The following is a 21,010-nucleotide window of genomic DNA, read 5'->3' as shown; positions in this document are numbered from 1 at the left end:
GTAGATGTCTGACTGAGACGGCTGGGACTGAAAAGTGCAGATGAGTATAGAGGGTTTGGTGAAATTGGCTCCTGTAAATCCACAGGGTAAAACTCAAAGTTCAGGATCTGCATAACAGGTTTATAGAGTCCCAGTATTTACGCAGTGGACTCGTCTCTGAGTCTGTACCGCTGTATTAACCTTGCTCCTCTCCCACAGCTGGGCAGAGATAGCACCATCCTCAGCATCTCTCCTTCTCTCTCTTCACGGTGCCATCCAGTGCCTGTAGACCAGCTGTCGTTTTGGCGCTCTGCATCGCCAATGCCTCTGCTAAGTCCAGCTTCCAGAGGCGCTGCAGCTATCGCTCAGTACTCACGTCTGGAAAAAATGCACTGGAGAACATTTGGAAAAAGTCTGAGGCATTTGGAGAATTTTAGAACAGGGCAGAGACACTAAGCCTCGGCTGCTGCTCTCGTCCCCTGTTCCTCCCCCGTACAAGTCCAGCTCATGTCCGTCTGAGCAGCTCCTCCAGCTTGTGAACGTGTGAGTCTGCGTTGCCCCACACAGGCCTCAGCCTGCCTCCCTCCAGCCTCAGTGTAGCCCTGCGCTCAGGGAGGGAACGACGCCTCCGGCCATAGCCGTGTGGGCTGATCTTGTCGATGGGTGCACTACCAATCTTTAGCTTGTTGTTGAGCTGGTGGATGCGGTGGGCCAGGTCGTGCACAGTGCAGGTGCCCAGAGAGCAGCCCGGTCTCCAGGCCTGGTTCACTGAATTTTTGGACCTCTTGGTTCGGACACTGATGTCAGTGCTGGAAGAGAGAGGAGGGAGAGGACCATTAATTAATGCCTTGCATTCCTGAGCGGACACAACTTGGCTCAGAGATCCCCTCCGCAGCTTGCTTACTTGAATGACCCTTGTTTGACAATGGTGATTAGTCTCTTAATTCGATTTGAAAACTTGATTTCACTAGGATAACAAAATAGCACCATGCACATTGAGTTATTCAAAGGTTTGTATGGTATAGGCTTTTACCTGGAATGAGGAATCAGGGTGTCCCTGACGTCTTCTGGGCTGACAAACTGTACAGACTCTGCTATCCTCTCTGCAGAAAAACTGTTTAGATCTCGTCTCAATCTGCTCTGCATCCATATGCTTAACCTGGGAAGGAAGAAATCCAACTCATTAAAAACTGTTCAAAGAAGTCCACAAAAATACACAACAGTATGTGCTGATATCATGGTCACTATGCATTGTAGCAGACTTATCTTGACAAATAGCTCATCAATTAGCTCACCTCTTTTTAAGCTCTGGGCTAATTTCAAGTTGGAATCCAGCCACACTCTGTGCAATGGTGGCCAGCAGACAGCCGTAGAGGAAAGACTGCAGGATCAGTTTCATTTTGACTGGTACCTGTGGGGAAAGTGGGAAAAAAACGTGTTAATTATTTACTTATTAACGATAACTTACTTAGTAACCTCCTATCATTACATGTGAGCCCCCCCCCCCCACAAACCTCTTGCTGTTGCTTACAGAAGAGTCCAATAGCCAAGTTATTTGCACTTATCATTCATTTATTTTAAATGTCACACTAAGGTCACATTTTGTTCTCTCAAGTAAACTTACAACCAAGTTGCAGGCCCTGGCCAGTGAAAAGCAGGACACAGTCTATAGATGACAGAGTTTCCTCAACTAGAGTAAGCTGTAACCTCCCCTGAGCAATGTCAATCCCATTCAGTCAATTATATCCATAACCCAAAAAGAACATGGTAAACCTAAGGTTGGATAGAGAGAGATAAGCCTTATTTGGTATTTTTGCCTGACGTCCACCACCGCCCACAGTCATGCACAAGAAGACCGGCACTCCTTATATAATAAGATTGACAACCTGTCCTTGTCTAACGCACTTGAGCTCCTGATAAAGCCATCTGAAGCAAACAGAGCAACAGTCAATAACTGGTTCAATTGAAAGTACATACCTGAAATCCTTCAATAATTCACTTGGGTGATAAAGTAGTTAGAGTAGAGTCAATGTGGAGAGAGTATTCCAAAGGCTTCTTGAAGTTGCTGTTGATGCTGAAAGGCAGCTGTGACACTGTGCTAATAGTCACTACACACCAGACGATGAGCCTTTATAGTGGAGGTGGGAGGGGCTCACTGACTGACACACATAGACTCATCCCAGTCCCACTACTCCACCCCACACAGACCAGGACTGCTGGAAGCCTGCTTTATCAGTGGGATAATGCAACAGCATAGCAAACCCAGGAGAATAATAAAGTTTAAATAAGCCAGAAGTAGTTTAATAAATATTTGGGTCATATGAGAGTGATTTACTGTAATACTTGTTAAGGAATGTTGTTGTTGTTTCCTGCTTTTCATTGACAGAATCTTTATTTGTGATTTGAAATTCACATGTTTACAACTTTATTTTGATCAAATGCATTTATAAAGATTACATAAAAAAAGTATGTCTTCGCAAACACATTAAGAAATAATGATTCACACTCCCAAAAGAGAAAATGGTGAGTGCTCATTCCTTTGGTATTTGGGGAGGAGGCAGAGAACATTCTAAACCAAATTATTATGTCCACTGACATAATGAAACATTTTAGACATAACTGAGTTTGAGGTCAAGGAGTTATTAACTTTTGTCCACCTGCATTCCGGCACATTTTTGTCATATATCATTTCTTCAATGTTGACACAATGCCCTCTCAAGGGGCAAAAAATGATCTGATTACAAGTTTAGTCATCTTGAGGAAAAGTTGATGAGTGGGCTTGACACGAGATAACACAAGAACACTTAGTAGTTATTCATTAATAGTAAGTGTGTGAAATTATAACCACAACATTCTCCGTGTCTGCATTTGTTTAGACATTAGGGCAAATATTTGGCTGTACTAATGTAAATGTTTAGAAGAATTTAGCAATTATCTCAAATAAATCAAGAGGGTTATTTATCATAAGATTATATCTGTTGGCTTTACATAATCTCTAACTAACATGGTATTTCAAAAACAATTAGGATGACTTCTTCGTGCTCAACACATCACAACTGAGACATATTAAATAAAGGGGATAATAGGTTAAGTCACAAGAGACAGCAAGTCTGATCCCTGTGTTACTGATATCTGCTCCTCACAATCACTGACTATATGACTTCATCTCAAACCAAAGTATAATGATTGCACTGAACCCCTTTAGCTCTTTGACCTTAATAAAAGTACATTTACTTTTCATATGTGCTTAGCTAAATTAAACCATTCCGAATGAATGGTGAGACAGTGAAATAAAGTGAGATATGCAGCGGGGTCAAAACAATTTCAGCAAGGGTCATAAGGCAGATGTTGATTACAGGCCCCTGGGGACAGATATCTGCACAAGATGCCATCAGGATTAGCACAGAGTGTAACAACTTTAGTTTTTTCATTCCAGTCAATCACACAGCTGACCCAAGGCTGGTGTCTGGTGAGGGTATGTCTGGGGATGGGAACAGTGCATTGGAATTAGCTTGTGTAGTCCCCACGACTTGGTCTTAAATCTCAAGAACACTGAAAAACATGTAAGCCTCGATGTGATCAGATAATCACAATTTGTGGCTTTCAATGTGTAATGTCTTTAATAGCAAATGCGTAAGTATTTTGGGAACAACATGTGAAATGCTTTCTCAGTGCTCAGAATGTATCTCAAACAACTGATAAAGAACCTTGTACGTGCTGAATAGAACATATCTGTGTGTATCGCATTTTACTATGTCACGTGCAGTAATTCAGACAGAAAGTCACCTAAATCTCCCTTCAGCCTTGAATAGAAATCCTACTACACACAATTCTATACATAATACGTACGGATTCCTTGCTTACTTGGTGTCCCTTGTGTTACTGTAAATACATACATGTGAAACACGTGTTGTAAACCAGCAAACATTTTGTAACCATTTGTAATGATAATTTCCTCTGCCAGACAAGTAATCCCCAAGTACCCAAGTCATTTAATCTCCTAATATGGAGAGAAGAATATTGCGCAACCATGACAGCATCATTGTTCAGTGGCTCTTTATATGGCGCAATCATTTGTTAGCTTCTTGTAAGACAGGTGTCAGGAACATGACCGCAATTTGTTCAGTCACAGCTGTGGTATGTTAATGTAGCAGGTAAGGTGGGAAGGAACGTAAACTAGGAAGCTATGTCTTGGAAGGTTTATAGAGGAATAGATGAACACATACCTAGATGTTGATATGTTATGGAAATGTTCCTCAATGTTGTCATGGTGATTTGATAGACCTGGAAGCTTTGTGGGGTTTGCACCTGTGTAGTCATTAATTCTTTCATTCTGCCCCCTTGAACCCCATTGACCTGGAACAATTTCATTTTTTTTATTCAACAACTCAAATACCAAATTCTGTAGAGTAGATGACGAAAGTCATGATTTATTATTTCAACTGCAGACGGAGCGGCAGACATACTGTATTATTGTAAAATACTTTCTATTCAGAAATATTATGCTACTGTGCAAAATATAACTAAGCTACATGTCTGGTGTTGAAGTGAAGACCCTATCATGACAGATATGATAACACCTTACAGGAGAGAAGCAGCTGATAGCATAAGCATAATGGTTGGCGGAGCGGAATCATCAAAATGAAGTTAACAATAGGCTACTTGTTAATGAAGAGATTCTCTCTCAAATTGCCCTAGTATGCTAGGGACCATGATGTTGTGGAATATGTTCAGTCCAAGTCGTTGAGATGTTGGCAAAAACAGCACAAGAGAAGGATTCCCGCACACCGGTGTTTTCCACCCTGCAGCGTCTCCCTCCCCTATTAATTTTCAGGAAAGGTCACTCACTGTCCACAGAATTCCAGAAGTGAGTGGAGTTGTGCGCTCTTATTTCACATTTTGCCTGACCTTATCCCCAAGTCTTGTGTGTGTGTGTGACCCTAATGCCCCCCGGTGTGTGTGTTTGTGTGTGTGCGCCATAGACATTTAAAGGTAATGCGCGTGTTTTTGTCTGAGAGAGAGAGAGAGAGAGAGAGAGAGAGAAAGAAGGGAGGGAGGGGATGTTTAAGTTTGACGCAGTGTGATTATGGAAAATAGTAATCATGCTATTGACACAGATTTTCCCACCAGCACCCTCTGCTAAGTGCTTCTAGCAAACTAAATATCCTATACAATTATTTCAATACATGTTTAAGAAATACTGGATGCCATAACCTACAATACTTTTAATTTATCTTAATGTATTATACATTTACATTTACATTTAAGTCATTTAGCAGACGCTCTAACCCACATTCTTGCAAAGAAGATTAGGCTACTATTTTTTCTCATCTAGCCTAGTCTCATCTACTCTCGAATGGACTTGAAAATATTTGGGTAACTTATTTTTTTACATGTACTTTTATTTATTTTTACCCCTTTTCTCCCCAATCGGTAGGTAACTTTTTTTTTTTATGAGCATGCTAACGAAATTCGAGTGGTCATCAGATGGTTTTCCGTGCTGGCCAACAAGCGGTGTGGCAGGGTGTGACCCTGTTTGCGGCCACACAGTTTCTATTTGTAAACCAAGCGCCCACGCCCATGGATGTCGCTACTTCTACACGCAAGCGCAATATCACTCCTTCTGTCAAACATGGCTGTGCTTTTGAAGAAAGAAAAATGCTGAATTGTGTTGGTAGATTTCGGAATAAGAAGCAAACATGGCGAGATTGGCTGATTATTTGATTGTCGTGAGATTAGATCAGGACAAAACTGGTAAGTTTTTGAAAGTAACACTTGGAACACGAATGCTACATTGAACTTCAAATGCTTGGGTTTATCCAGTCCGTCAGTGTTGATAATGCTTGCTGGTTAGCTTTGATTAGCTAGGTGGTTAGCTATTGATATCTGAGATTTGAAGCAGTCTGCAGCGTGTCATTGTTGAACTATTGGTATATTTAGAATGCACATACGACGGGTTTTAAATATATGCAACGGGGGAGGGGGGGACTAAGTGTTGTAGATATTTAACCAACAAACTTGAGTTTCATTGAGACGAACTGTAACATCCTGTTGATGTGACAAGTCCAGCCCTTTGGAATTGTAGTTCGTGACGTGCGTGGCTTGCACCGGGAGCAGCTTTGGTATCATGATTTTGGAGAATGCATTCAGCTGTAAGGTTTGCATAAGTCTCATATCATTAACAATCTCATATCATTTGCAACTTTTAGGATATCATATTTTGTTTGACACCGGCAGAATGAGAAGAGAAATCCTGTTTTATATGAAATTGTTTTTATCCAATGTTCCTACAAGATGGGCTGGGCATAGGGGAAGTCAATTACTTGGTAATTTTTTGGGGGGGACTCAAAAGTGGGGCCCAGAACTGAGGTTCCCAAACCAGACCCACACTCTGGTCTGCTAAATCATTGTGATACTGTACTTTTGTAACAAAATTACTTGGCCTACAGTTGGAACATTCCTTTTGAATTGGCTTGGTTGAAAGAGGAAACTACCGAAGAAGAGCAAACAAGAAAGAGGATGTTTATACTGAGCCCAAAGTATGGCCTGCATTCGAAGAATGATGAAGGAACGTAGACTACCCTTAAGGGAGTAAAGACACATCCCAAGTGCAGTGGCATCTTTCCAGGCCCATATGTGAGAGGGAGACAACCAACCAATCCAGCTGAATCAACTCACTCACCAGAGGCAGCCACATGAATAGGTAAATAGTGGCCCCAATGTCACTCAACTGACAAACAACTTCTGTGCCGTAGGAACAAAATGTTCATCCATCTAGGCATCGCTGGAGCCTAGATGGATTCTGCCCGCTCATAAAACCCCCAGTTCTGACTGAGATGGATAATGATGAATAGAATGAGAGAGTGGTGGATCTCCCTGATAAGAGGATGTTTGTTACAGCCAGAGGTGATTGAATACGCCTCTAGTAGGGATGGGGATTTCCAGATAAAAAAATATCTCTGTCCATCCTGTTTATTTTCCCATCCTCTTCTCATGTGTTACTGAGGTGTGGGATTATGTACATCCAGGGATGTCTGGACCTGGGGGGAATCAGCAGTTGTACTGCATAGATGTCCCTTTGTGTGAACTGCAGTTGCATTCTCTACTAGAAAACTGGAAATGCTTTTTAGACTCTCACAAAAAGAAAACAAACAACAAGAACATGTCGCCCTGAGAATGCATTTCACTTAATTGCTTTGCCCTTCTTTTGTAAAGCTGGACTGCAGACAGTGGGCTGAGTAGACAGACAGCAGCTGCTTTTTCTCCACCTTGATTGTTAAGTCCAGCCAGGGATCCACACAGAAGCCATGATCACTTCCCAGCTTTATTGTGGCTCCTTCTCCACACTTGACCCAATTCTGTTCCAAATGACTGACTCATAAAAAATCATGTTGATGCTCGTTGTCATTTGTTGAAGGATAGGTCTGCTGTCAAGAGAGCGGCCCAGCCAGTCCATGGCATAAGCTAGGTTAGGCTATTTCTACTCCAGTGATATTTTACTAATGGGAGCCTCCCACCGTGTAGGAAGATTGGGAATAAATACATTGGTCAGGTAAGACATTAAACCAACAGGACGAGCCACATATTGTCCAAGGCATAATTTAATGGATTTCCAGCCTAGTAAAGCACACAAACTCTTCAGATCTGTAGCTTACATTCCTTGGAGACCTTAATAAAGGCACGTATCTAGCCAACATCAACCCACTACATTCAGTTTGTCATACCACTAAATTTGACTTCAGCATGGGTGAGAGGTAGGCCCTACCTGGAAAGGAACCTTTTATGATGATGATGATGGCAGCTTTTGATGGAAATTATTTTTCGTCTTTTGTGTCTGCTTCACTGTGGTCACATAAATAGCAATGAATAGAAGTTGGGTTGGATGATATTATGATAGAGTGTGATTGACAGCCATTGTTGATGGTGACGACATCATGATGTGACAGACAACGGTTTAGCCTATTTGAATTTGACTGGCACCCCACAGTATAGAACAGTGTCTGGTAGAGCACAGCAGGGCAGCACACAAGTGACATTCCGAGTAATTTGCCTATTCCTATTTGCTATTACCTATTTCAATATGTTACACAACGCAAGAGAGTAATGCAGGCCAGACAGAGCGGAGAATTCCTGTCAGAATATATGGTTTCTCTTCTCCCCCACCCCCTGGTCGGATACTTGGGTTTTAGGCTATAGCCTATACTTAATAATAGCGGACACTTAACTGTCTTGCGTTTGATCTGTTTTAAAGAAATGTAGCCTATTTCCTTCGATTGGCTATATGACTGAAGGCTACGCTTCATCATTTTATGCATTGTTTGCGCAATCGGCTTTACTAGTTGAGTGACAACCAGTGTAATTTGCTAGGTTATTTAAAAAAAAAATCAAAGGCACTGTTCAAAAGGTTGTTTTACCAGAATAAAAGTAGGCTATTGGTAGGCTGCATGCATTTTTTTTGTTTACTTTTTTTCCTCCCCACTTTTTCGTTAGATCAATTGGTAATTACACTCTTGTCCCATCACTCCAACTCCCTTACGGACTCGGGAGAGGCGACGGTCGAGAGCCATGGATCCTCTGAAACACGACCCTGCCAAGCCGCACTGCTTCTTGACACACTGCTTGCTTAACCCAGAAGCCAGGCGCACCAATGTGTTGGAGGAAACACCGTACAGCTGGTGACCGTGTCAGCCGGCCCACCACAGGAGTCTCTAGAGCGCGATGGGCCAAAGACATCCCGAGAAGATCACTCCGTGTCTATCAACTCCCAAACGGTCTAAAACATTAGGTTATGAGACTGGGGAGAGGTGAAATCCAAAGTTGTGCTGTATAGGGTTGCACATTTTGGGGAATATTCAGAGGTGGACATTTTCTGTGGGAATTAATGGAAATGTATGCAAATTAATATTAATACCATTCAAATGTAGATGTTTTTTTCCATTGAATATATTCATCATATGGAGACAAACAAACATTTTACTTTATCATAAGTAGACATGATTAAATCCCACCAATAGAAATAAAAAACTATTTAGTTACGAATTGAACTTCAATTAATTGAGTTGACTTATGGGATAATTTCACTGGACAACAAAAGGGAATATTGAATGATCCCCAATGATCCATCGCATCTCCCAAAAACATGCATCTGTAAAATTATAGTCTACAAACTAAAGCTTAATTTGTCTTCCTCTCAGACTTCCATATCTTCACCCTGGACCTTCTCAATGTCCACCTCTTGAACATCAGACTCTGAGGCCTCATCTTCACTGTCACTTTCCAACCTTGTTGAGGATGGCTCGATGTCAGGCTCAAAAAGCCTGAAATCTGCCTAGATGGACACCAATTTTCAACCCTTGTATTGGTCAGCCTGTTGCGTGCTTTAGTGTGTGTGTTCCCAAACAAGGACCAGTTGTGCTCTGAGGCTGCGGATGTTGGTGGGATTTGGAGGATGATGGAGGCATCAGGGGAAAGAGCCTCAGATCCACAAAGTCCCTTCCATCAAGTGGCTTATGAGATATGTTGGCATGACTGCCATATTGCATCTCCATCCCAAAGCCCTTGCTTGGAAGTGTACTTTGCCAGACTGTCAAGAACCTTGCCCTCATCCAGGCCAAGGTGGCGAGACATGGTAGTGATGACACCATAGGCCTTGTTGATCTCTACACCAGACAGGATGCTTTTGCCAGCATGCTTGGGGTCCAATAGGTACGCTGTGGCGAGTATGGGCTTCAGGCAGAAGTCTTTGCTTTTTGATGTAATTCAGAACTGCAGTTTCCTCTGGTTAGAGCAACAGTAAAGTGGGCAGGGCAGTACCGATTTATTCTCTTACATCTGCAAGCAGTGTCTGAACATCAGACAGGATGATATTGTCTCCCTTAATCCGTGCAATGGCTACTGCTATAGGTTCCAGGTGTTTCAGGCTGCTTACCACACTCTCCCAAAATGCATCATCCAGGAGGATCCTCTTGATTGGGCTGTCCATATCGGCAGACTGTGGTATTGCCATTTCTTGGTGAGACTCCTTCCCCTCCAGGAGACTGTCATACATGATGACAACACCACCCCAATGGGTGTTGCTGGGCAACTTCAATGTGGCAGTCTTATTCTTCTCACTTTGCTTGGCGAGGTAGATTGCTGCTATAACTTGATGACCCTTCACATACCTAACCATTTCCTTGCCTCTCTTGTAGAGTGTATCCATTGTTTTCAGTGCCAAGACCTCATTGAGGAGCATATTCATTGCATGAGCAGCACAGCCAATGGGTGTGATGTGAGGGTAGGACTCCTTGACTTTAGACCAAGCAGCCTTCATTTTGGCAGCATTGTCTGTCACCAGTGCAAATACCTTCTGTGGTCCAAGGTCATTGATGACTACCATCAGCTCATCTGCAATGTAGAGATCGGTGCGTCTGTTGTCCCTTGTTTGTGCTCTTGTAGAATACTGGTTGAAGGGTGGAGATGATGTAGTTATTTATTCCTTGCCCACGGACATTCGACCACCCATCAGAGATGATTGCAATACAGCCTGCTTTCTCTATGATTTGCTTGACCTTCACTTTAACTTTGTTGAACTCTGCATCCAGCAAATGAGTAGATAAGCATGTCTGGTTGGAGGGGTGTATGCTGGGCGAATAACATTTAGAAATGTCTTCCAATACACATTGCCTGTGAGCATCAGAGGTGAATCAGTTGCATACACAGCTCGAGCAAGACATTCATCAGCATTTCTCTGACTACGTTCCTCCATTGACTCAAAAACACTTCTGATTCCAGGAGGACCATGAGCTGTTGCTATCGGTAAAGTGTCTGATTCATAATTTTCACCTCAAATAGAAGTAGAGGGACTTTAGAGGTTGCTTGTTGTGAGCGCTGGGGAACTTTATGCACTTGGCCAGAGGATTCTGCATCTTTGTTGCGTTCTTCACAAATGATTTGTGACAGTATTTGCAAATGTACCTAGCTTTTCTTTCTACATTAGCTACAGTGAAAGATCTCCACACATCAGATAGTGCCCGTGGCATTTTCCTGCAAAGATGAGTAAAGAAAAAAATAGAAAAAAATACAATTCCATGTACAGATACATTGTTAAGCAGTTAGATTAAACAACTCCTTTGTAAGATAAATGTTTTAAAATGAAACATGTTTGGGAACAGGTGAATTAACACCTCAGTTAGCAGGCTCAAGCAAGCTAAAACCCACATGGTAGCAAAAACTAACTAGCAGAAATTAAGTTAGAAATTATTTAAACACTTTGTTGTAGACTACAATTTACTAGTTTTCAAAAAATTCTGTATGTCATGTACAATATATTCACCCCACCCAGTATTGTAATCAAAACGTACCAGAAAGCATGTTTTTCCTGGCTCTGACAGTGTAGTTGTGTGGGCTCAATAACATCTCATTAGTGTGGAGGATCTTGAGAATCAGCTGCACGTGATGGAAGAATGCACTGTGCATGCAGAGGCTGACAATTCCATTGAATTGGGGATAGTTTAACCAAAATATGCCACAAGACCTAGAATTGTGTATCCCACAAAAAGAAGGTTCACCGTTATAAGGCAACTTAACTTCCCATGGAACATTTCTGGAAATTTACCGTAAAGTTTCCGACCCTTTGCAACCCTAGTGCCATATATTCATTGGCTATGACCAATGTTCCCCCCTTGCAGCACAGCTCCCGGGACTGCCAGCGCAGAGTGCAGAAGAGAAGTCAACCCAAGGAGAGAAGCACAAGATTGAACTTCACTCAACATTGTAGAGTTTTCCCTGTTAACACTCAATGTTTCCTTTTACTGTGGCAATTGTGATCGAATCAATGCAATATTAACCACTTTCAATGCAACATGCTTTAAACAAAAATAACTATGCAAGAAACGTTGTTGTAGGCAGAAGGAATCTGAGTAGATTATATTGTACACTACTCAGCCCGGACCAGTGCGGCATAACCAATCAGAGCTGCAGTAGGTCTATATGCAAATAGGCTATTGCCATATATGGATCTGTGCCATTTACTTTGAACTGGACTATTTTATATATAACTAGGCAAATCAGTTCAGAAACAATTCTTATTTACAATGGCACCCTACACCGGCCAAACATGGACGATGCTGGGCCAATTGTGCCCTTCTATGGGTCTCCCAATCATTGCCTGTTGTGATGCCGCAATTACTGAGATGCAGTGCCTTAGACCACAGCTGTAGTCGTGAGTAGTTGAGCTTGTTTTGAGATCAAAGCAAGAGCTGCATGTAGCCACATGTGAACATTTTCTTCATATCCTTTGCTAGTTAGTGAGTTATTAACCCAGTTATAGATAATGTAGTCAGCGATAGGTGAGGGAATGCTTCCTACAAGAGCACAACCGTGTACATTTCTAGACATCTTTGAAAAGCAAGTCGGGTAAAAGCTTTTTTTGGTCTCAAAGGGGCAGTGTTGTATTTTGAGACTAGCTTGAATAAGCTAAGTAGCTAATTTGTCTGATTCTCTGTAATAATGAATCTGCGAGAATGACCAATAAATTTGTTTGTGATTTCAGATTAAAAAGCGAACGTTTCTCCCCCAAACTGATAGTGTGTGGGTAGATGCCCAGTATCTCTTATGGCTCAGCTAAAGTGCCTACAGACACTATAGACATATACAGTGCTGTCGGAAATGAATCAGACCCCTTGACTTTTTCCAGATTTTGTTATGTTACAGCCTTATGTATTAAATCGCCCCCCCCCCCCCTCATAAATCTACACATAATACCCAATAGTGACAAAGCAAAAACAAGTTTTTAGAAAAGTTTGCGTGTATGTGTTATGTATGTAAATTTAAGATTACCGTTTTTTGTATATATAAAGTATTCAGACCCTTTGCTCAGTACTTTTGTTGAAGCACTGATGGCAGTGTTTCAACCTTGAGCCTTCTTGGGTATGACGCTACAAGCTCGGCCCACCTCTATTCTTTGCAGATCCTCTCAAGCTCTGTCAGGTTGGATGGGGAGCATCACTCCACAGCTATTTTCAGGTCTTTCCAGAGATGTTTGATCGGTTTTCAAGTCTGGTCTGTGGCTGGGCCACTCAAGGACATTGAGACTTGTTCTGAATCATTCCTGCATTGTCTTTGCTGTGTGCTTAGGGTTGTTGTCCTGTTGGAAGGTGAACCTTTGCGTCAGTCTGAGGTCCTGAGCCATCTGGAGCAAGTTTTCATCAAGGATCTTTCTGTACTTTTGCTCCGTTCATCTTATCCTGACTAGTCTCCCAGTCCCTGCCACTGAAAAAAATTCCCTATCGCATGATTCTGCCACCGCCATGCTTCACTGTAGGGATGGTGCCAGGTTCCCTCCAGAAGTGACGCTTGGCATTCAGGCCAAAGAGTTCAATCTTTGTTTCATCAGACCAGAGAATCTTGATTCTCATGGTCTGAGAGTCTTTAGGTGCCTTTTGGCAAACTTCAAGTGGGCTGTTGTGCCTTTACCGAAGTGACCTCAGAGTGACCTTTGAGTTGTTGGTCACCTCCCTGACCAAGGCGCTTTTCCCCCAATTGCTCAGTTTGGCTGGGCGCCCAGCTCCACGAAGAGCCTTTGTGGTTCCAAACCACTTCCATGTAGGAAAGGTACCCTTCCCCAGATCTGTACCTCAACAAAATCCTGTCTCGGCGCTCTACAGACAATTCCTTTGACCGCAGGGCTTGGTTTGTGCTCTGACATTCACTGTCAACTCTGTGCCTTTCCAAATGATATCCAATCACTTCAATTTACCAATGGTGGATTCCGATCAAGTTGTAGAGACATCTTAAGCATGAGCAATAGAAACAGGATGCACCTGAGCTCAATTTTGAGTCTCATCGCAAAAGGTCTGAATACTTACTCAAAAGTTTGGACACACCTCATTCCAGGGTTTTTATGTGTACTATTTGTTTTACATTGTAGAATAATAGTGAAGACATCAACTGTGAAATAACACATATGGAATTATTAAGCAACCAAATAAATAATAAAGCTCAAATAAATTTTTTTTTTTTATATTTGAGATTCTTTAAAGTAGCCAACCTTTGCCTTGACAGCTTTGCACAGTCTGGGCATTGTTTCAAACGGCTTCACCTGGAATGTTTTTCCAATAGTCTTGAATGAGTTCCCACATGCTGAGCACATGTTGACTGTTTTTCCTTTCACTCTGCAGCCCAACTCATCCCAAACCATCTAATTTGGGTTGAGCATCTGATGCAGCACTCCATCACTCTCCTCCTTGGTCATAGCCCTTACACAGCCTGGTGTGTTGTGTCGTCGTCCTGTTGACAAACATGATAGTCCCACTAAGCGCAAACCAGATGGGATGGCATATTGCTGCAGAATACTGTGATAGCCATGCTGATTAAGTGTGCCTTGAATTCTAAATAAATCACAGCCTGTGTCACCAGCAAAGCACCATCACACCACCTCCATGCTTCACGGTGGGAACCACACAGGCGGAGATCATTCGTTCACCTACTCCGCATCTCACAAAGACAGCGGTTGGAACCAAAAATCTAACATTTAGATTCATCAGACAAAAGGACAGATTTCCACCGGTCTTTTGTCCATTGCTTGTGTTTCTTGGCCCAATCAAGTCTCTTATTGTTGTGGTTTCTTTGAAGCAATTCGACCACGAAGGCCTGATTCACGCAGTCTCTTCTGAACAGTTGATGTTTTAGATGTCTGTTACTTGAACTCTGAAGCATTTATTTGGGCTGCAATTTCTGAGGCTGGTAATTCTAATAAACTTATCCTTTGCAGCAGAGGTAACTCTGGGTCTTCCTTTCCTGTGGCGGTCCTCATGAAAGCCAGTTTCATCTTAGCACTTGATGATTTTTGCGACTGCAGTTGAAGAAATGTACAAAATTCTTGGAAATTTTCACATTTACCTTCATGTCTTAATGGAATGAACTGTTTTTCTCTTTGCTTATTTAAGCTGTTCTTGCCATAACATAGACTTGGTCTTTTACCAAATAGGGCTATCATCTGTATACCACTCCGACCTTGTCACAACACAACAGATTGGCTCAAACGCATTAAGAAAAGTTCATTTGTGGAATTTCTTTCAAGGCACACCTGTTAATTGAAATGCATTCCAGTGATTACCTCATGAAGCTGTTTGAGAATGGCAAGAGTGTGGAAAGTTGTCAAGGCAAAGGTTGGCTACTTTAAAGAATCTCCAATATAGCTTTTTTCCCCTTTATTTTTGGTTGCTTCATGTTTCACATGTGTTATTTCATAGTTTTGAATTATAATTTAATACATTTTATAGTAAGGCTGTAATGTAACAAAATGTGGAAAAAGTCAAGGGGTCTGACTACTTTCCGAAGGCACTGTACATCCTTTAGACAGACGGCTCAGAGAAGCCAGGCTTCATCAGCAACAGATTTTAATTTACAATAAAATGAATGTCAAACCGAATAGCACCGACTTGTTTCAAACTATAATCGTTCCTGTATCAGAGTCCATGTATCTAGATGCGTATCAAATCATCTTGAAAGGGAAAGATGCGCATCCCAAGTACATAAACATGATAGGACAAAGTTTTACATCATCTTAACCTAAACTGTACCCCCAGAGGTTGTACTAGGGCTTTGTTTCCCTGGGGACTAATGTCCGATTTGATCCATGAACCTTGGATTTATTTTGCAACATTGAGCTGGAATGTCAAAAATAAAAAAGTGTGCCTGCATCCAGACTTGAATAAGCAGTGTGTCTTTCTCCTTACTGAAGGATACTCTTTCTGGGTATTTGGCATTGGAGCTGTAGTAAATATTCTCTGGCTTACTGTGTGCCATACATCGTAATTTGCAAAGTGAAATGGAGGAGTTTGCCCTGCTGCCTGCCTCATACTCTATGTGATAGAAATGATAACCTCTCCGATTAGAACTACATAGATGTGTTTGAGGCATTTACTGGCCAATCCTGGCTTTATGACAGATCTTGCTCCCTTTTATTAAAGTTGTGGACACAGGAAATGGCTTGCATAATGTGACTCAAACCTGCAAGAAAAAAATACCCTCTCATTCATTGCGAGCGAGAACAAACTGCTTCCATATGCTGATGCCTGATGGTTCTATCATTTTAGCTGTGCACTTTTTAGGGATGCAAGAATGCTAGAGGTCAATGTGGGGTGGAATGTCTTCATCAGCATATACTGTAGCATGACTCAAATGGTTTCTCCACACTTGGCTTTGGCTGTTGTTCTGTTCAGCTCGAGATTGCTGCCTCTTGATGAGTAATGTTTTGTTGATTTGTTGCTTAAGTGTAGCTCTGTGAATAATTGCAGGTTTAAAAAAATTGGCAAATTGCCATATACAAAGATTTATCACAAAGCTGATTTGTATTTTCTTGACTGGGCTTTACAATGTGATTTATCTAACACTTGCGTCACTTGTGCTTGCCTATTTGAACAAGCAAAATACTTCAGCAAACAGCCATTTGTCGAAAGACTCTACTGCAGCCAGCATTCTTGGCTTTAGTCAACAATAAAACCTTAGTCAACTATGTTTTTATTTATTTTAGAAGAGGGCTTATCCATTTCCAGGGCTCCAGACTAACATTTTCCCTGGGAGAAATGTTGATATATTAAGAAGTGGAATAAACTACTGAGATGGTATTCAATAAATGCATTATTCGGTTTAACATGTCCAAGCAGGAATGCATGATTCAAAATCTTTTCATATGTGACCTAATCCAGTGATTAGGCTTTTTTTGTTATTTTACTATCAAAATCGGGCTCCAGGCTTTTCAGATGTTTTTGTTCATTAATTTGCCTTTATCTTTGTGTACTAATATTATATATAGGCCTAATTCAATCGTTGCTAATTAACCACCAGAGGAAGTGTGAACTCAAAACACATTAGCTAGATCGCTAACTCTAAATATAACATACTGCTAGTAGACATGTATTAATCTAACAATTAAATGTTAAAAAGGCCAGCATCCTGGAGTCGCCTCTTCACTGTTGAGACTGGTGTTTTGCGGGTACTATTTGAAGCTGCCACTTAAGGACTTGTGAGGCATCTATTTCTCAAACTAGACACTAATGTATTTGTCCTCTTGCTTAGTTGTGCACCGGGGCCTCCCACTCCTTTTCCTATTAAGGTTAGCGCCAGTTTGCGTTGTCCTGTGATGGGAGTAGTACACAGCGTTGTACCAGATGTTCACGTTTCTTGGCAATTTCTCGCATGGAATAGCCTTCATTTCTCAGAACAAGACGAGACTGACGAGTTTCAGAAAATTATTCGTTTCTGGCTATTTTGAGCCTGTAATCGAACCCACAAATGCTGATGCTCCAGATACTCAATTAGTCTAAAGGCGGCCAGTTTTATTGCTTTTAATCGGCACAACAGTTTTCAGCTGTGCTAACATAATTGCAAAAGGGTTTTCTAATGATCAGTTAGCCTTTTTACAAATATATACTTGGATTAGCTAACACAACATGCCTTTGGACACAGGAGTGATGGTTGCTGATAATGGGCCTCTGTACTCTTATGTAAATATTCCATAAAAAATCAGCCGTTTCCAGCTACAATAGTCATTTACAACATTAACAATGGCTACACTGTATTTCGGATCAATTTGATGCTATTTTAATGGACAAAAAATGTGCTTTCAAAAACAAGGACATTTCTAAGTGACCCCAAACCTCTGAACGGTAGTGTATGTACATGCTGTAACAACACCATGTAAAATACACAGCATTCATAACCTAGCCCACAATGTCTGTTGTGTGGATCGAGCAGTCAACAATTCGAGTAGTCATTTGAAAGAGTAAGAACAGTTCAGCGAGACAACTCAAGTCGAAATCCATGATAATGGGGAATGCATTGCCATTGTCTGTCGCGGGTGATGTTGGCTTTCGTCGACTGGTCGAGCACCGGTACACACTACCAAGTGCGCTATTTTTCAGATGTTGCCCTACCGGAGTTGCACAGTAATGACTTCACTGCTATTTGCTTCAAGACATACGTACTAGAGGTCGACTGATTTTTCAGCGCGGATACCGATTTTATTGGAGGACCAAAAAAAGCAGATGGCAATTAATCAGATTTTAATATTATATATTTATTATTATTATTTATTTGTAATAATGACATTTACAACAATACTGAATGAACACTTATTTGAACTTTTAATATAATACATCAATCTATTTAGTCTCAAATAATAAAACCTGTTCAATTTGGTTTAAATAATGCAAAAACAAAGTGTTGGAGAAGAAAGTAAAAGTTCAATATATGCCATGTAAAAAAGCTAACGTTTAAGTTCCTTGCTGAGAACATATGAAAGCTGGTGGTTCCTTTTAACACGAGTCTTCAATATTCCCAGGTAAGAAGTTTTTAGGTTGTAGTTATTATAGGACTGTTTCTCTCTATACATTTGCATTTCATATAACTTTTGACTATTGGATGTTCTAATAGCTACTCTAATCTCGGGAGTTGATAAGCTTGAAGTCATAAACAGTGAAATGCTTGAAGCACAGCAAAGTGCTGCTGAAAAACGCACGAAAGTGCCGTTTGAATGAATGCTTACGTGCCTGCTGCTGCCTACCGCCGCTCAGTCAGAATGCTCTATCAAATCATAGACTTAATTATAATATAATCAGAAATACGAGCCTTAGGTCATTAATATGGTCAAATCCGGAAACTAACATTTCGAAAACAAAATGTTTATTCTTTCAGTGAAATAAAATACAGAACGGTTTTGTATCTAACGGGTGGTATCCCTAAGTCTCTAAATATTCCTGTTACATTGTACAACCTTCAATGTTATGTCATAATTACGTAAAATTCTGGCAAAGTAGTTTGCATCGAGCCAGGCGGCCCAAACTGATGCATATACCCTGACTCTGCGTGCAATGAACGCAAGAGAAGTGACACCATTTCCTTAGATTAATATTGCCTGCTAACCTGGATTTCTTTTAACTAAATATGTAGGTTTTAAAAATATATATTTCTGTGTATTGATTTTAAGAAAGGAATTGATGTCTTTGATTAGGTACATTCGTGCAACGATTGTGCTTTTTTTTCCCGCAAATGCGCTTTTGTTAAATCATCCCCAGTTTGGCAAAGTTGTCTGTCTTTGTTATGAGGAAATAGTCTTCACACAGTTCGCATCGAGCCAGGCGGCCCAAACTGATGCATATACCCTGACTCTGTTGCACAGAACGCAAGAGAGGTGACACAATTTCCCTAGTTAAAAGAAATTCATGTTAGCAGGTAATATTAACTACATTTGCAGGTTTAAAAATATATACTTGTGTATTGATTTTAAGGCATTGATGTTTATGGTTAGGTACACATTGGTGCAACGACTGTGCTTTTTTTCGCAAATGCGTTTGTTAAATCACCTGTTTGGCGAACTAGTGACTATGTTAAGATAAGTTTAATGATCAAATTTTATTTATAGCTAGCACCTTAACTTGGCTCCTTGCTGCACTCACATAACATGTAGTCAGCCTGCCACGCAGTCTCCTCATGGAGTGCAATGTAATCAGCCATGATCGGTGTCCAAAAATGCCGATTACCGATTGTTATGAAAACTTGAAATCGGCCCCAATTAATCGGTCAACCTCTAATACATACTCTGGAACGCCATTTGGGTCTTTGCATGCCAAAAAAGATACAGTACCACTGTCAAAGCTGTTCAAAAAAGTCTGCAAACATTGGCCACGCACAATGTTTTTACAATACCTCGTTGGTAATAAAGAATAATTTTGTTTGACCGCAACTTCTGGGGTAGCTAGCTTTAGCTTGGTACCTAGCTAGCACCAATACAACCAGCCTGAAAACAATGACCAGTATCAACTGCAGTCATTTTCATTATTCTTAGCAATGATTTAGGAATCGTTGTATTCTTGTTTCCCTATTAAAATTGAACTTCAGTTCATGAAAATAAATAGCGAGCCAGCTACTTAACCCGAACAGAACAGCACAGCAAGTAAGTAAGTGAAAGAAATATAGGGTTTGATTGTTTTACTGGTAATGGGGACATGTGTAAATGCCAACAACTTTTTGGTCAGTTGTGTGTGTGTGTGTGTGTAACCTTTTTAACTAGGCAAGTTGGTTAATAACAAATTGTTATTTACGGTGACGGCCAAACCCGGACGATACTGTGCCAATTGTGTGTCGCCCTATGGGACTCCCAATCACGGCCGGATGTGATACAGACTGGATTTTAACCAGGGACTGTTATGCCTCTTGCACTGAGATGCCATACCTTAGACGTGTGTGTGTGTGTGTGTGTGTGTGTGTGTGTGTGTTAATTATTTAACTGTACTAGAATGCTTAAGGAAAGAAATTCCAAGAATAAACTTTTAACAAGGCACACCTGTTAATTGAAATGCATTCCAGGTGACTACCGCATGAAGCTGTTTGAGAGAATGCCAAGAGTGTGCAAAGCTGCCATCAAGGCAAAGGGTGGCTACTTTGAAGAATCTAAAATATATTTTGATTTGTTTAACACTTTTTTTGGTTACTACAATGTAGAAAATAGTCAAATGAAAGAAACCCTGGAATGAGTAGGTGTCCAAACCTTTGACTGGTACTCTCTGTGTGTGTGTGTGTGTGTGTGTGTGTGTGTGCACAAATATGTGGGCACCCCTTCAAATTAGTGGATTCGGCCACACCTGTTGCTGACCGGCGTATACATATTTTTTTTTTTAATGAAGCACACAACCATGCATCTCCATAGACAGTAGAATGGCCTTACTGAAGAGCTCAGTAACTTTCAACGTTGCACCGTCATAGAATACCACCTTTCCAACAAGTCAGTTCCTCAAATGTCTGCCCTGGTCCACTGTATGTGCTGTTATTGTGAAGTGGAAAAGTCCAGGAGCAACAACGCACACAAGCTCACAGACCGGGACCTCTCAGTGCTAAAGAGTGAAAAAAATAGTCTGTCATCGGTTGCATCACTCACTACAGAGTTCCAAACTGCCTCTGGAAGCAACATCAGCACAATAACTTTTAGTCAGAAGCTTCTTGAAATGGGTTGCCATGGCCGAGCAGCCGCACACAAGCCTAAGATCATCAC

General features: G+C 41.2%; 2 protein-coding genes across 4 annotated transcripts in view; one reads left to right on the top strand and one right to left on the bottom strand.

The window, feature by feature from the left end:
• The window catches only part of LOC135548633 (pro-adrenomedullin-like), a 2,590-nt gene extending 515 nt beyond the window's left edge, over positions 1-2,075 (bottom strand). Inside the window, exons 1-4 of the mRNA XM_064978441.1 lie at positions 1,957-2,075; positions 1,275-1,390; positions 1,013-1,138; positions 1-788 (exon numbers count right to left, since the gene is read on the bottom strand). The exon at positions 1-788 is cut by the window's left edge and continues 515 nt beyond it. Of these exons, the coding sequence (XP_064834513.1) occupies positions 485-788; positions 1,013-1,138; positions 1,275-1,378 (534 nt within the window). The 5' untranslated portion in view covers positions 1,379-1,390; positions 1,957-2,075 and the 3' untranslated portion in view covers positions 1-484. The remainder of the gene's footprint in view (positions 789-1,012; positions 1,139-1,274; positions 1,391-1,956) is intronic.
• A 3,522-nt stretch (positions 2,076-5,597) lies between these two features.
• LOC135548322 (myotubularin-related protein 13-like) overlaps positions 5,598-21,010 on the top strand; it is a 213,222-nt gene continuing 197,809 nt past the window's right edge. For 2 of the 3 annotated variants that reach the window (XM_064977821.1, XM_064977804.1), the window contains exon 1: positions 5,598-5,733. In XM_064977821.1, the coding sequence (XP_064833893.1) occupies positions 5,679-5,733 (55 nt within the window). In that variant the 5' untranslated portion in view covers positions 5,598-5,678. The remainder of the gene's footprint in view (positions 5,734-21,010) is intronic. The other variant, XM_064977812.1, reaches the window with a different exon arrangement.

Source organism: Oncorhynchus masou, chromosome 1 (genome assembly GCF_036934945.1).
Source record: "Oncorhynchus masou masou isolate Uvic2021 chromosome 1, UVic_Omas_1.1, whole genome shotgun sequence".
Lineage (NCBI taxonomy): Eukaryota > Metazoa > Chordata > Actinopteri > Salmoniformes > Salmonidae > Oncorhynchus > Oncorhynchus masou.
The sequence above is the reverse complement of the archived record's forward strand: the minus strand, read 5'-3'. Positions and strand labels throughout refer to the sequence as shown.